The sequence below is a fragment of the Podarcis muralis genome, chromosome 4 (genome assembly GCF_964188315.1).
Source record: "Podarcis muralis chromosome 4, rPodMur119.hap1.1, whole genome shotgun sequence".
In the NCBI taxonomy this organism is placed as follows: domain Eukaryota; kingdom Metazoa; phylum Chordata; class Lepidosauria; order Squamata; family Lacertidae; genus Podarcis; species Podarcis muralis.
Window position 1 is genome coordinate 13,769,155 of NC_135658.1, and position 17,452 is coordinate 13,786,606.

The 17,452-nt window shown below is 44.4% G+C and overlaps 1 protein-coding gene across 27 annotated transcripts in view; it reads right to left on the minus strand.

The window, feature by feature from the left end:
* DLG2 (discs large MAGUK scaffold protein 2) overlaps window positions 1-17,452 on the minus strand; it is a 901,719-nt gene that overhangs the window by 312,430 nt on the left and 571,837 nt on the right. For 2 of the 27 annotated variants that reach the window (XM_077926966.1, XM_028725983.2), the window contains exon 1: window positions 779-1,360. The exons of 22 other annotated variants lie outside the window; for them this stretch is intronic. In XM_077926966.1, the coding sequence (XP_077783092.1) occupies window positions 779-1,108 (330 nt within the window). In that variant the 5' untranslated portion in view covers window positions 1,109-1,360. Of the gene's footprint in view, window positions 1-778; window positions 1,362-17,452 lie in introns of those variants that run through there. 3 more of the 27 variants (XM_077926969.1, XM_077926967.1, XM_028725982.2) reach the window with 2 other exon arrangements.

Genomic DNA, 17,452 nt, shown 5'->3' on the forward strand with positions numbered 1-17,452 from the left:
GATTGAGAGAAGTATAGATATTTCTCAGTATTACTAGCCATGGAAGAATCAGTGTGAATTTAGTTTTGCATTTCTCAGTTTATCTTTAGCATAACTGAATCCAAGTAACAGTGCATGGGGTATAAAGTAATCAAAACTTCACATCAAAATTACATCTTAGAGAAATAAACATATATAGGGTGATATCCAAGTAAGTTGTACTCAGAGTAGACTCATCGGAATCAATGAATTTGAGTACACTTATTTTACAGGGTCTGCTCCATATATGACCATCGTTGGATACCACCCATATAAATCACACACACAAAAGTGAATGGGGAGAAGGCTGCACGATCTTTTTACATAGATCTAAGATTTTGCAATGTAATTCATCCCCATTCCTCAGTAAATGCATCATTTTAAAAGTATACTGTACTAAAAGGACACCACACTCAATTTTTTCCATGCAAATGTCAAATGCTGCAAAGCCACCAAATGTGAGGCAAGGGAACACTTCCTATCCACCCCCCCCCCAAAAAAAAATAGTACATTAAAAGAGAAGGAAAAAGCACACAGGAACATTGCAAGGTCTCCCATCTGGCCATACTTTTAGAACAATGCCTGTGAAAAATGAACAGCACACTTCTATAAAAAAGCAACATCACTAAGCAGTCCTCCAGCCTTCGCTTGAAAACTTTATAATCCAAAAGGCAATGTGTGTAACTTTTCCTTTCCTTTTCCTGCCTGGACTTTGAGAGTCCATTGAGTTGGAGAGACTTAAGGGAAAATAGGATCTCACCTGTAATGGGTGGTACCAGCTGTGGGGGCAGGTGCAATCTGTCCACCATTCCCCTCCTGCCCCTTTTGCCTTAGCTAAGGTTTTCGGGGGGCTTTTCTGCACATTGTCCCACGACGTGCTACACTTAGTCCTGGGCTGCGTCAGAGTTGGACCATGGGGTCCGGAAGCGGAGAGTGGCAATGCCTGCGGACGACAGTAGCCCCCCTGGGAGTTCTGCCGCCATCCACAGGGACAGTGGGCCTCCCTAGGCAGTGTTGGCACACCTCTGGCAAGATCAGCCCCTTCAGACCCCCTGCAGCAGCTGTGCTGCCTAGGAAGATAGGCATTCATGTTGCACCGGTGTCAAAGTTCTTCCCAACACGCGCACACCCTCCCTCTCTCTTCTTCTCTCAGCAGATGCAAAAGTCCTGTTCTGCAGAGCCTCCAAGTACCTTTGACAGCTGCTATAAGCGGAGCATCGTGGGAGCCCGGAGAGTAGAGCTGCACAGCATCATCTGCTGGCTAGTAGCTCTTTGTCAATAGATGACTCAACTCGCAGAGCAACTTGACAGCATCCCTGCTTCAGGCAGAAGCAATCAATGCTCTACACAGCTGGGTTTACAAGGCTAAACTACAAGACCCTCCACTCCCTTGTGGAATGATGAAAAGAAAGTCATAGGAGGATCCTAAGCAGGGGAGGGGAGCTACACCATTCAGTTTCTCCTCCTCCTTTTCCCAAGCAGAAAAGCCTTCCCTCCTTCTTTTTCTAAAGCAGATATGCATGCAGTTGTCATCAGAATAACCCTTCCGTAAGGAAACAGAACAGCTAGCCTATGAAAAACTAGAGGGTAATAAACAGAAGGGTCATCAAGAAAAACACACACACACACCACGTATCTCATCCTTACAATCGGAAGAAAGCAGATTTGAGCTTGGCTGGAAAGGAATGTGTGTACTCTGGGATTTCCGAGATAAGAAGCTCAGGTGGTGATGGTGGTAAAGGGAAGCCATGTCATGTTTTGTTTACTGTATTTCGATACTGCGCGTCTGGTTTACAGTGTAGAGTAATGGCCAACCTTCTAAGAAACATGATGCAAAAGAAAAGGGAGGGCAGAACAAAAGCCAGGCTTTCAACTCTTACACACTGCCCTGTAACAGCCACTTTGGCAGGCAATTTGGGAAGAGGAGGAGACAAATGCCAATTGGTCCCAGCAAAGATAGGCCTGTATTGTCTCCCTGCTACCTTTGACGCAGCCAGGTGGGATGGGTGTCCATGCAGCTGCTTCCAGCAGAGCTAGCAATAAGAGCTGTCTTAACTCATCCCCTGCTGCAACGTGAAATGAATGTTTCCTGATGGCCCTGCTTGTGGCCTTCCCAGAGGTAATTGGTTGGCCACTGTGAGCACAGTGGGGCAGATGAAGGTGTCTGGTTTTGCTGCTGCAGATGCACCATGGAGGAGGAGTTTGGATTTGATATCCCGCTTTATCACTACCCTAAGGAGTCTCAAAGCGGTTAACATTCTCCTTTCCCTTCCTCCCTCATAACAAACACTCTGTGAGGTGAGTGGGGCTGAGAGACTTCAAAGAAGTGTGACTAGCCCAAGGTCACCCAGCAGCTGCATGTGGAGGAGCAGGGAAGCGAACCCGGTTCACCAGATTACGAGTCTACCGCTCTTAACCACTACACCACACTGGCTGCACCATTCCTCCTCTGGTCACAGTTGCGGATACACAACCTTGACTACCTGTTTTCATGCACTAAGGTTGTCTGCCAGGGATCCCCACATGATGTTGCCAACCTTCATGTCACGTTTGCAGATGTCTTTGTATCACAAATCTGGTCTGCCAACAGACCTGGTGCCTGGAGCCAGCTCCTCACAGAGCACATCTTATGATTGCCCTCCATATTACAGATGTGAGGAATGAGGCTGAGAAAGAATTGTGTGCTTAAGGCTACCAGGTGAGTCCACAGAACAGATGAGATTCGAACTGGGTGGCTTCCTGATTTTTGCTCTGTCTCTTATTAGAAAGCATTGAGTGCCGTAGTGGCTATCAGAAGAGAACTTGTGGTTTTCTAGGAAAAGAGTTGTAGAACTATAATGTGATGAAGCTGGGGATGACTCAGCTTCCCATTAAAATTTGCATTCTTCAGCAGCAGCTAATTGATTTTTGCATCCAGAATGGAGATTTATTTTTAAAACCATTTAAAGGCTGTTTGTTTGTAATACACTATTGCTGGGTTTAATGCAGATGCATAATATGTTTGACTTAATGGTCTCTGGAAGAATTCTGTTTGGTTCAGTGATTAATAGCTCTCACATGTGTGGCAGATAACAACCCCAACAGAGAGTTATAATTAGCATAGGACAGAGAATGAGAATGTTTAGCCCTGCAGGTGTAGCTGAACTACAACTCCCATCATCCCTGACCATTGACCATGCTGGCTGGGGTTGATGCAGAGCTGGAGTCTACCAACATTTGGAGGGCCACAGATTCTCTATACCTGCCATAGGAGAAGGGAAAACTTGACATGAGAACCACCCAGTCCTCATATTTAAACACAGATTTCTTCCTAGTCAAGGACCGGAAGGTATTAAACCTCAATAACTAGCTGAACTGTTGGCACAGTCCTTATCCCTACACCTTACTGTTAGCTTAAGTAGATGTTTCTGAAATAAAAGCACAATTCCCCCATGTTTACACCTGCTGACATTTGACTCTAACCCTTCCTCTGTTATTTCCTGTGTCAGATTCTTAGAACCTGTCATCTTCTACATTCATAGCATGTATCAGAACCACCACATAATAATGAACTGATCCATCGATTATGGTTTTGGAACCCCAGAAGTGACTTTAGTCCACATTGCCTAATTTTCTTGCTTTAAAAAGTGGATCAACTCCCCCCCAAAAAACCCTCAAAAACTATAAAGCATAGGATTTTTTTATTCACATCAGTGACTTTGACATTTGCAACAATCCAGTATAGCAATGTTAATCAAAACCTGAGATGCACTGTAGTAGTAGTAGTAGTAGTAGTTATTTAAGTGGAACAACCCCATTGAAAAAGATGGCAGTGGTTACCCAGACCTCCTTGCTGGTTGCAAAGCGGCCCCCATAGCTGCTCAAGCTTCAGGGCCCCCAAAATGTAGGTCCACCATGGGCTTTCCACAGTCTGAGCCAGGGATCTTTCACATTGCTTGCTACTTGGTCCTTTGTAGCAAGTCACAATTTTAACTGGTGGCCTAAAGATTCCTTCAAACAAGGAAGGAGACAACAACTGGGGAGCTTCAAATTCTATGAAAAGGTCTTCAGAAGGCACCTTTGTTAGGGAAACCTCTAGTCCATGAACCACAAACCATCTATGCACTGCATACAGGTAGGTGACCCTTGGGTTCTCTTCCAATTCTACAATTCTGTGAATCTTATTTATGGTGCTAGAGGCTTTTCAACCATCACTGATACATTTCCGCCCTATTCTGTGTCCAGCAAGTGAACCCTACTGAAGAACTAATTTCTCATTTCACACAGTCCGTCTCTGTGATGAAAGAGGAATCTCTAGCGCCACGAACAATGCAACGTATGAGTTAAAAGCATGTTTTCCACCTTGCTAGACGCTCTCATTACATAGCTTAATATCACGACGAGCATAAAAACTGTCATGTGCAATAACGGAAACACTTCATTATAGCTGTAACAATGCATTACTACATCTATTATGCAGTAATGAATTACTGCCACCAGCCACTATTGCAATACAGACCGCCCTTGGCGCAGGCACCGTGCCTTGTGCTATGTGTCTTATTTGCAATGTAACCAAAAGCATTTGCTAAAAACCATGAACCCATTTGCATGCCTGATTGGTAGCAGTACAATGTAGGGAAGATGGGTTGCGTAAGAATTTTTTTTGCCCACTGTACTGATTATCTGGCAATATTTCTTCTAAATTTTGGCCTTGAACTTTCCAGTTTCTGAGCTTTGGTTTTCCCCCCAAAAGCAAGAATTTTGGTCTTCTGATCATTTATTTTGAGGCATTCCATCTCACAATAAGCAGCTAATTTTCTTAGTGCTTTTCTAAGCCCTATGGGGGTTCTGGATAGTATTACCACGTCGTCTGCGTAAAGCAGAACTGTGATGTGCCGGTTTGCTAATTTCGGAGGGTGGAAGTCGAGGTTATGGAGAGTGGTTACCCGGTTATTTAAATAAAATTTAAATAATAAAGGGGCCAAAGGGCATCCTTGCCTAACACCCTTAAATGTTTTAATGGGGTCTGTTAAGTGCCCTAGCTGGCTGCACCTGACTCTAAGGGCCGTATTTGAATGTACTACCTGAATTAAATATAGTAGCCTTCTATCGATGGTAGTGACCCAAAGCTTGTCCCAGAGTCTGGTCCTGGGAACTGAGTCCAAGGCTGCTATCTGGCAGTAGTTTTTGGCTATTCCACGATGTAGAGTGGAATCAGAGAACTAAAGAGTTGGACAAGACCACAAGGCTCGCCTAGTCCAGCCCTGTGTAATGCTTGAATCTTATGCCCAATGTGGGGTTTGAATCCACAATCCGGAGATTAAGAGTGTCATGCTCTTCTGACTGAGCTATTCCAAGATCAGGACAACTGACTGGGTATTTTCAGTTGGACATACCATATTTTTCCGTTTATAAGACGCCCCCATGTATAAGACGCCCCCTATTTTGGGGGACTCAGTTTTAAGAAAATGGGTGAGATGTATCCGTGTATAAGATGCCCCCTAATTTTTGACATTTTTGGGGGTGGGGGACCTAGTCTTATACACAGAAAAATACGGTATATTTATTATGTAAGGGAAGGAGCAGAAAACAGAGCAGCAGTGGCCACTGGAATAAGCACATATGTCAATTTGTTTCTCATTTTGCCAGTCTTGAGCCCAAGTTCTCCACAATGAAAGAAAGAAGGAAGGAAGGAAGGAAGGAAGGAAGGAAGGAAGGAAGGAAGGAAAGAAAGAAAGAAAGAAAGAAAGAAAGAAAGAAAGAAAGAAAGAAGACACTCTGCAATGAGCTCCCTCCAGGTGCCAACACTGGCACCAACAGAAGCACTGTATCTGCTAGCATCCACAGAAAGACCACCTCCTTCTCTAGAGGCCCTCTCAAGTGTTGAGATTAGCAAGGGGGCCCACTGTGTGGTTCTGCTCCCCTCAGAAGCTTAGGGTAGTGGAGGCCCCAAGAGGGCATTCTCTGAGGCAGCCCCTAAGTTGTGGAACTCCTTCCCCACAGAAGTACATCTAGAATGTAACCATTATATGGGTTACATTTTTTGCTGAAGGCACACTGCTTCACCTTTGACATTGATCTTTCACATTGATCTTTCACATTGGCCTTTGACATTGATCTTTCAACCTATCATCTATCCATCTATAAAATTCATCACATAATGCATATCCAGAACCACCAACTGTCATTAGAAAAACCCAATTTGTGGTTTTAATTCAATAATATTAATATTAATATTAATAATAGTAATAATAATAATAATAATAACAACAACAATAATAATAATAGAATTAGAACTCCTCCCCTTAATTTGAACTAGATATACGACTGTGTATTATGTTTTCCCTCTATCTGTCACAATATGCTTCATAGCTTAAGTCTGACCTACTTCAATTGGACAGAAAATGTCAATCAATTTGGGGTACAATTTTTTATTTTATTTTTTACATTGGGTAACACAAATGTCGTTCATCCATTGAAACTGCTCTAAAATCACAGCCGATCACCACAGCTCCATCCATCTCAAACACCGAGCATGCAAACTAAAAATAAGCATCTAGACAAAATTGCTCTGGGCAGAACACGCATATGGGAAACAAAGGCACATCTGGGAAAATAAAAATTACTAATCAAGTTCTGAGAGGAAAAGCCAGGAGCCAGGGAAGAATAGACTCTGATGGAACAGATTTTCCCCTCCAGCCAGAAGTGCAGAAAGAAGATGGAGACTGATGAAATCGTAATCACCTTACAGTAAACTACAGTTGGATAAATACTATTTACACTCCACTCCCAAGTTTCTCAAAAGGATGCAAGGAGGAAAAAGCATGTACAGTAGTACCTCGGGTTAAGTACATAATTCGTTCCGGAGGTCTGTACTTAACCTGAAACTGTTCTTAACCTGAAGCACCACTTTAGCTAATGGGGCCTCCTGCTGCTGCCGTGCCACCGGAGCACAATTTCTGTTCTCATCCTGAAGCAAAGTTCTTAACCTGAAGCAATATTTCTGGGTTAGCAGAGTCGGTAACCTGAAACGTATGTAACCTGAAGCGTATGTAACCTGAGGTACCACTGTACCATCAAGCACAACATCAGGCAACAAAATTTCATGATGTTCTGCAAAGGTATCCCAATGTTTACCAGCTCACTCTATGTGGATTGTCCCTCCACTTAAGTCTTAAGAGATAGGGAAAGAATTTTTTTGTTTTTCTTTTCACAGTGTACCAACCCAGACTTGCTGGTAGATTGAGACACAACTCCTGGTTGGATAGCTCATTTCTCCAGATTTTGCCATCCATCGCTGGCATGCAAGAAATGCACACAAAACTATGCATTCCATAATGAAAATATGCATATAAATCACAGATTTTACTGGTAAATGCATTGAGGAGCACTGAAAAGCCCCCCTTTAAAAAAGAAGTATGCACAAATTGTCTCCAACAGGATGGAACAGCATGCAACAGGGAGCACACATCACTTTTAATTCCATTGCATCATGAAAAGAGTCCAACAAAATGAAGAGAAAGAAACTAAAAATTAGATTCAGGCCAAAAATTGAAGAAGAAAAAAGGCTAAGCTTAAATCTCAGAAAAGGATAGGTCTCGTTCCCCCCCCTTAAGATTTATGCACATTTATGGTAATATTTTAAAATGCATAATGTTCTGTTCAAAGAAATTTCTGTATGAACAATAATTTTTGTTCACTCAGAGAGCATTTTCTGACAACTGACCAACAGTCTTACTCTGGGATATCTAAAAGCTTTAACATCAGAGTAACACAAATTAGAGACCACTGTTTTAGTGTTCTCTGTTGACCAAAATCAGCTCAAAATACACTATCCAGGCCTTTAGTGCTTAGAAATTATCTTTTCATGATACTCCTTTCAAGACTACCCAATTCACTGTCCTTTCACATTTCACAATCCCTTCTTATGTTTTCAAAAGGTGGGGACAAAAGTCGTCTCTGTATTCCTACCTCCTTGTTATTTTTGCTGGCTACCATCTCCTCCTCCTCCCCTGCCTCCCCCCCCCCCCATGAAGCAATGTCATCACATAGTGTCATTCCAGGGGATTGTGGGGAAGCAAAATGGCAGCCAACAGGAGGTGAAGAGCCTTGCTGTTGTTCTCAGGTCCTGTTTACGGGCTTCCATAGGCATCTGGTTGGCCACTGGGAGAATAGGATGCTGGATGAGATGGGCCTGGGCCACTGACCTGATCCAGCAGGCTCTTCCCTTGTTCCCGTGTAATCTGGTTCTGAGTTGTCCAGTGCTTTATCTGTTAACAAGACCCTGAACATGGGCCAGTAACTGATCAGCATCCAGTGCAGTTCCTTCAGCACACATGCAAAATGTCTGTGTTAGACATGTGGCCCAACAACAATGACCATGCCAAGAGGGTGAAGGAAACCCAGAAGGGGCTAATCAAAGATCAGGAAAAGCAATTGAGAAGGCTTGTAATGGAGGCCAGTATGGCTTCCAAAGGAGAAAGGCGATGGCAAACCTAGGCAGCATCTTAAAAAGCAGAGACATCACTTTGCCAACAAAGGTCCGTCTAGTTAAAGCTATGGTTTTCCCAGTAGTGATGTATGGAAGTGAGAGCTGGACCATAAAGAAGGCTGATTGCCGAAGAATTGATGCTTTTGAATTATGGTGCTGGAGGAGACTCTTGAGAGTCCCATGGGCTGCAAGAAGATCAAACCTCTCCATTCTGAAGGAAATCAGCCCTGAGTGCTCACTGGAAGGACAGATCCTGAAGCTGAGACTCCAATACTTTGGCCACCTCATGAGAAGAGAAAACTGCCTGGAAAAGATCCTGATGTTGGGAAAGATGGAGGGCACAAGGAGAAGGGGACGACAGAGGACGAGATGGTTAGACAGTGTTCTCGAAGCTACCAGCATGAGTTTGACCAAACTGCGGGAGGCAGTGGAAGACAGGAGTGCCTTGCGTGCTCTGGTCCAGGGGGTCACGAAGAGTCGGACACGACTAAATGACTAAACAACAACATGGCTTCCAAAAACCATTATGGTTTACCGCAACTGGCAGTAGCTCTCAGGTCAAGATCTCTCCTGGACCTACAGGATAGAATCCTAAATCTGTAGATGCCAAGGATACATGGAGCTCTCCCCAAGATGTCTTATTAAACTTGCACAAGAATCTTGAAAAAGATTCAAAGATCAATTCCACAAGCAAAGCAGTGTGCCTTTTAAGGCTTTTCATTTATTACAGAACCAGAAAGAAGCTGCTGGTTTTGGCTCTTTCCAAATCAAAGTGTCCCTGGCCACCTTGAACATGTAGGAATTCGATTGTGGAAAGTTAACATTTTATTTAAAGGGGGGGGCATAGTGATTAAAGCCTGTGCTACTGAAGGCTTCTTCATTAAAGATTTAAATTATTCTACCAATAATGCATTAACAGGATGAGGACTCCAGCAATCAAAAAAATTGAGATAAAAGAAAAGCCAAGGAGTGTGTAATTTCTTCTTAATAGGCAGAGCTGACAGTGAACATTAATTTGGATTTTATAACTTGGCTGTATAATGGATAGTTGATAGAACCAATTTGCACCTTCCCATGGCAACAGGCTATATGTTATTGAAGATACTGAAGCAGTCATAGAGACCTTACCCCCAGGTTTATATAATGGCCAATGGTAGTTTTAAGCATGTTAAATGACTCAGCCATACCTAATGGCATAATGATTGTTTTAATCAGATTCCCCAACGCAATATCATAAGTTACTTTTGGCTTTGTGGGAAAGTATCTATTTCGCATGCAGAAGGCCAGAGGTTCCCTTACTGCTTTTTTTTTGGGGGGGGGTTCCTTGGGGGTTCCCCAGCATGTGCCTACTAGCACTCCTCTGTATGCAGCCAATCCATGACAGGAAACTACAAGAAGACAGCAGCTGGAGGAAATGACTCTTGTTTCAGTTGTCTCTATACTAATGCACAGAGTATGGGGAACAAGAAAGATGAATTGGAGTTCTTAATACAGATGGCAAATATTACCTAATAGAAATTACTGAAACCTGGTGGGATGGGGCTTGTGACTGGAATGTAGGAACTGAGGAATGTAGCCTGTTCAAAGGAAATACAGTGGTACCTCGGGTTAAGAACTTAATTCGTTCCGGAGGTCCGTTCTTACCCTGAAACTGTTCTTAACCTGAAGCACCACTTTAGCTAATGAGGCCTCCCGCTGCCGCTGCACCGCGGAGCACGATTTCTGTTCTCATCCTGAAGCAAAGTTCTTAACCCGAGGTAATATTTCTGGGTTAGCGGAGTCGGTAACCTGAAGCGTATGTAACCTGAAGCGTATGTAACCCAAGGTACCACTGTAGACCAAACAGGAAGGAATGAGTAGCAGCATTATATGTTGTCATGGATTGGCTGAATGCAGAGGAGTGGTGGGAGACAACAGTTAGTCTGTAAGAACTTAGAAAAATAAGACCTACCATGGGGTTCTCAAAAACAATTCATACCAGATGAATCTCATTTCTTTCAAGCTTGGTGGATCAGGGGAATGTTGTGGGCATCGTGTATCATGATTTCAGTAAGGCTTTTGACAAAGTGTCCCATATGGGCTGGATGAGGTAAGGTGGGGAATCTCCTTTATTGGAGGCAAGTTGTATTGCCATCTGTCATGCTTGCTTTATTTCAGTTCTCTGCATTGCAGCAGTTTGGATATATGACTCTCAGGGTCCCTTTCAACTCTACAGTTTTATGATTCTATGAATTTTTGCCTGATCCAGAGGGACTGTTCTTATGTTCTTATGAACTAAAGCATGAAAGACTAATGTAGCTTGTTCTGTTGTTGCAGAACACACACTTCAGACTGGGAAAACTCAATTTATGGTAAGAGCCAATAAATAAGCTTCCTCCTTTCTTTCTTCTTCTTTTTTGCAGGGAAACAATTACACACCACAAATCTGGCACCGGACCAGCCATTATAAATATGTCCTATTACAGTTGTGAGTTTCTGCTTAGTCTGGCTTCTATCTCATCTGTGGATTTTCAGTGTCACCAACTACCCATCCCATGGAGCAATCATAATAATTCTCCAGCCAGCTTATTCTTCTAGTGCCTTAAGCAATTGAATAAATGTTTATATATAGTCTTTGCCTTACCACAACTTTGACACAGCAAAGCAAAACAATGCAAGGAAGTGAGTTGTAGATTTCATTACCTCCAACAGTGGAGATAGAACATAGCAATAACCCAGCCAGGACAACAATCTTCCTACCATAATTCAGGATGAATCCTCCAAGCTAGACCTGCTTAGCTTCAGTAGAAGTGCACCATGTACCTTTAGACCACAGGTAACAAATTGTCGACATGCAGAGGGCTAGGAGGCCAGCTGGCAAGCCCAACTCAGATGTCTCCATTCATCGGCCCATGCTCCAATGTAAATCAGCGACCCGAACTTCAAAAGCCAGGGCATGCAATTAGCAGAGTGTACTGCATCACCTTGCCAACAAAGGTCCGTACAGTTAAAGCTATGGTTTTCCCAGTAGTGATGTATGGAAGTGAGAGCTGGACCATAAACAAGACTGATCGCTGAAAAATTGATGCCTTTGAATTATGGTGTTGGAGGAGACTAAAGAGTCCCATGGACTGCAAGAAGATCAAACCTATCCATTCTGAAGGAAATCAGCCCTGAGTGCTCACTGGAAGGACAGATCCTGAAGCTGAGGCTCCAATACTTTGGCCACCTCATGAGAAGAGAAGACTCCCTGGAAAAGACCCTGATGTTGGGAAAGACTGAGGGCACAAGGAGAAGGGGATGACAGAGGACGAGATGGTTGGACAGTGTTCTCGAAGCTACCAGCATGGGTTTGTCCAAACTGCAGGAGGCAGTGGAAGACAGGAGTGCCTGGCGTGCTCTGGTCCATGGGTTACGAAGAGTCGGACACAACTAAACAACTAAACAACAACAACTGCGCACACAGAAGTAGGCGTGAGGCGTATGAAGTCATGCTACAGCTACAGATTTATTAAACATAAATCAGAACAAAGAAACATGTTGTCTCTCTCTCTCATGTCGTCTCAGAGAGAACAGCAAAAGCTATACACAAACGGAAGTTCCCAGCATACTGTGCTGGAATGTAAACAGACATGTGACAAGCAATAATCTCATGCCTGTTCCTTAAGGTACCCTCCAGTTGTTGCTGGACTACAACTCCCATCAGCCCCAGCTTTAGACTCTTCTCAAGAAATAAGAAGAAACATGCCCAGGAAGGAGAGTTTCAGCTGTGTAAAACTTTTCTTTGTGCCCTACTTGGGAAAAGTTGACAAGCTACACAAACATGAAATGGGATCAAGCACACAAAATATATTACCTGAGTGAGAGAAGATGTGCTGTCCAAACATGACAAGTACAAGGAAGAACTATTATGTTGAAATAAAATGCCACAAGGCATGCACATTACCCTTGACCTGGAGCAGAGGCTTATTCAAAGCGAAGTTTAAAATGGCATCTTGGGTTCTGTGTAATGCTGAAGGACTTAAAGGGTGCTCCATGAAACTCAATATAAATACACTTACACAGATTCTGGAGTAGAGGGGTCCAACAAGAGACACAGGCTTCCCCCCTACCATAATTTGGAGCTGATCGTGTAATATAAAATACAGAAGTTTCTGGAAAACATGCCAAATTTTTAAGAACAGGGCCAAGCTAAGACATTTGGCCACCCCAAGCAGTCTTGAAGAGGGGTGAGCAGAAGGTAGATCCCAATTTACAGAAGACAAAGTAGATGAGGATTTCTTGTGCCCAATAGTTTAACTACAGCAGTAACAAAATGATTTTCTCCCTTTCTGCCCTAAATTCTATGCTGTTGAAATTATGAAAGCTTGAGGAAACCCAGAGAGGATATTTGTGTGGAAGAAATGAAAGCTCCATTCAGCTCTGGTTCTTAATACTATTTTTTTTTTTTTAAGCCTCTGATTCTTCTTCCTGTTTCTCAGCCTTTTTTAGGCCCATAACTCAGTGCTATGGCACCTGCTTTTTATGCAGAAGGTTCCATGATCCATCCTTGACATCTCCAGATACAGCTGAGAGAGACGTCTGCCTGAAGCCCTGGAGAGCTGCTGCCAGACAGAGTAGGAAATGCTGAGATAGATGGAACAATCATTTGACTTGGAATAAGTCAGCTTCCTTTGTTCCAGCATCTCTCTCTTGACTGTGTGTGTTCCTCCTTAGTTTGGATTCTGAGAGTACTTTTTGATTCTTCTCTTTCCTCTCCCTCTCTCCACATTCAAGCATTTGTGCAGTTTTGGTGTGTTCATGGCCAGACTATAAGGTAAAGGTAAAGGGACCCCTGACCATTAGGTCCAGTCGTGGCCGACTCTGGGGTTGCAGCGCTCATCTCGCTTTATTGGCCGAGGGAGCCGGCGTCCAGCTTCCGGGTCATGTGGCCAGCATGACTCAGCCGCTTCTGGCAAATTAATAGACTTAAGTTAAAAGGTAAAGGGACCCCTGACCATTAGGTCCAGTCGTGGCCGACTCTGGGGTTGCGGCGCTCATCTCGCTTTATTGGCCGAGGGAGTTGGCGTACAGCTTCCGGGTCATGTGGCCAGCATGACTAAGCCGCTTCTGGTGAACCAGAGCAGCACATGGAAACACTGTTTACCTTCCCACCGGAGTGGTACCTATTTATCTACTTGCACTTTGATGTGCTTTCGAACTGCTAGGTTGGCAGGAGCTGGGACTGAACAACAGGAGCTCACCTCATTGCGGGGATTCGAACCGCCGGCCTTCTGATCGGCAAGTCCTTGGCTCTGTGGTTTAACCCACAGCGCCACCAGACTATAAGTTACATTAAATCAAGATAGGGGCCAGAGTTTAACCATTTCATTGTATGCAAGATTCACCATGTTCAAAGAAAGACTAGGCATTATACCAAACACATAGTTGACCCATGTGCGATCAGAATTCAGGACATGAAACACAGGAAAGAGGATGTCGCGCTTTGCTCCCACACTGTGGTCCTGACAGAAATCACACACACCCCTGCACAGGAGAGTTGGCACAATTTTTAAAGCACCCGTTAAACTCTCCTTTGCAATTCAATTAAAATCAGCATAAGAAAACCACATTCTCTTTTAAGTAAATGCCTTTACAGTGAGCGGGGTGTGTGTGAGAGAGTGTTTCTTTCCTGCAGACCATAAATATTTCATGAGCAGAGCCTAGAAATATCATGTTGGTTCATGCTTTATTCGTCACCATTCCTGCATTTTGATAATAGACGTTAAGAGACCCATCACCTGTGTACTAGAAACTCAGTATTTTGCCAACTACCTGCTGTTTGTCCTCACACTTTGGAAATCAATCATACCCATTTGCTCTGCACAACGTATTCTTGCTTGCAGCCCTTATTCCTAGAGGCTAAGGGAGCAATCCTGTGTCCAAGAAGCTGGCGTAAAGCAATCTAGCGTAAATTAAACAGGCATAAAATAACACCAGATCCGAACCCCGTCCAGATGCAGGGCTGCTGCAGCTCCCCTACCTAAGGCTGGCAAAGGGAAAACAAGCCTTTAAAATGGCTGCTTTAGCCCTGGCTGAGCTAACATGAGCAAGTTGCTCTGGCATATCTTCAGCTGAGCTGGGGTTGGGGGACGTAACGCTGAAATGGGAATGAAATGGCTGAGTCAGAAATCTGCTGCATTCTGAGTTTCTCATCCTAAAGGATTTTGGCAGAGGATTGTCCCATACGTCAGTTCTTAATTGAACCAGAACCTGAGTACAGATAGCTCCTCATTTAGGCAGGGGGTTACATTCTGAAATCACGTATATTGGGGAAACCACTGAAAAAGACCCTGCGAACATCCACTGGAAACCCTTAAAAAAACAAAAATCCTCCGAACTCCAGGTTGGTGCAAAGGCTCCTGGGATTGCACTTCTAAAGGCTTGTGGGATTGCTGGATGCTATTTTCATGACACGTTTGACATTTTTGCACTCTTGTAGGGTTGTTTTTGCCCCTTTTCATGCCACTTCCGGGTTTGTGGTCACATGTGCCAAGAACTTCCCACGTGCAAATTGGGAATTGCCCGTATAAATGAAATGGACATATTTGCCGATTTCCACCCATAGCCATGCATAAGTACCGTATTTTTCGCTCCATAGGGCGCACCGGACCATAGGGCGCACCTAGTTTTTAGGGGGGGAAACAAAGAAAAGAAAAAAAACTCCCACCGGGCTCAGAAGGCTTGCGGATAGCTGCCTGAAGCCCGGGGAGCGCAGCGGTAGTTGGCGCTGCGCTCCCCGGGCTTCAGGCTGCAGGCTGCTATCCACAAGCCTTCGGAGCGCTCTGAAGGCTTGCGGATAGCTGCCTGAAGCCTGGAGAGTGAGAGGGGTCGGTGCGCACTGACCCCTCTTGCTCTCCAGGCTTCAGAGAAAGCCTGCATTCGCTCCATAGGACACACACACATTTCCCCTTCATTTTTGGAGGGGGAAAAGTGTGTCCTATAGAGCGAAAAATATGGTACATCATTCCCTTGGCTCCCAGAACCCAAACCCTCAGTTCCTTCTGCCACCATTGATCTAGAGTCAACTCTGCTACTGTCCTTCATTCCAGTGAGAGGTATGATGTAGGAAGGAGGAGATGAGGTTCCAGAAGTTGTTGTAGCAAGTGAGGCCTGAGGCCTGTATGGGTCCTTCTTCTGGTACCTGATCCAAAATGGGTCATGGTGCGTAGGAGGAGAAACGCAGTAAATGTCCTAAATGTCAAACTACCTAGCTTCCCCCATCCCTTAAATGTCTCCTAATTTTCTGCTCAGATATAATTTCACTACCCTTTTCTTGGCAACACAGACACCCCTCCCCCACTCTTCCCAGTTTAAATTCACTTCACAGGAAAATTGATGATTATTTCAGGTCATTAAGCCTCCCACACAACTCGCAGGAATGAGGAATGATGTATGTTTTTAACGGCACGGGCAACCCAGCCATTGCTTTGGAAGTGGAATGCAGTGCTTCGAATTTCCATAAGATGGCACATTGCTTGCAAAATGTGAGGAGGAGGAAAATAAGCAAGCCACACAGTTGCAGCCCATCATCTTCTCCAGGCACTAGGACACATATGTTAATGCTGATCTGCTAACTGTCCAATAGGGCAGGGCTGGGGAACCTTTTCGAGCCTAAGGGACACTTTTCCTCTTGGGCAATCTTCTCAGGGCCACATGCATGTGAGTCCACTGGGCAAATTGATGGAGCAACAAATATAAATGTGTTGATTGCACGGTAAACTAGTTTCTACACACACCCACACACCCACACCACTTTTCTCCATTCATGCAACCCAGAAGCATTATCAGAGTCCAAGGGTATATTTCAGTCAAGCAAGCACATCCACAGAAAGTGCAAAGCAGGGCTGATGAGGAGTGTGTCCTTGGGCGGAATCTGACTGGGGAGCGGTATGGCCTGCAGAGAGTCCTAAGGGGGCTGATAGAGAGGCCCAGAGGGCTGCCTTTGTCCCACAGGCCTGAAGTTCCCCATCCTTCAATATACAGTGGTACCGTACCTTGGTTCCCGAACGGCTTAGTTGACCAACAAATCGGCTCCCGAACGCCGCAAACCCAGAAGCAAGTTTTCCTAGTTTGCGAACATTTTTCGGAAGCCGAATGTCTGCTTCGGTTGTCGGCAGTGTTTCCGGTGCCTATCAGCCAATCAGAAGCTGTGCCTTGGTTTTCTAATGTTTTGGAAGTCGTATGGACTTTCAGAACGGATTGAGTTTGAGAACCAAGGTACCACTGTAGTGTTAGTGATGGAAGTCATTCAGCTTTCTCCCCATGTACAGGACTTGCTACCACAGCAAAACAGGGAGGCCTGATGCAAGGTTCCGTTGTATGTGGCGAATTAATTTGTGCAAACCCTAAACATATGCCAAACAGCAGAACAATGACTAGTGTGAAATAACCCTTCTGGCTCACTTCCCGAACTGTGTGTGTATGTGCATGTGTGTGTGTCTACTGTTGTTTTACTGTACAGAGGCTGTGGAGCAGGGGAGGGCTGAGTCAGGACCTCTCAAAAATCCAAAATGTGACTCCGTCTTCCCTGGAGTTTCTCCTCATTCAAGCAAGAAAACATTTTGAAAAGGGGGCGGGGGAGCTTCCTTTCTGAATGTTGCCAACATCCCTGACCATTGGAAATTGAGTATCATCATTAATAACAAAAGTACATTAAATGGCTGCCGGTTGACCAGGAGGATATGATTGTCTTGCTGTTTAAAAGTCTACTGCCCATTTCCTTCCTTTCCCATTGATTCAGCCCAGAGAGATCTGAAGGCTCTTGGTGGTGCCTATTGAAATGCAGGGGATGTCACCCAGCTAATGAGCTCCTTTGCTGCCTCCGCACGCCTCATTCAGAAATGCAGGCAGCAGCTTTTTCATCAAGATACTGACATAGCCGAGGGAGGGATTCTTGGCTACTCTGTTGGCTGATGCATTTGCCACTATGGCTAATCTGGGCTT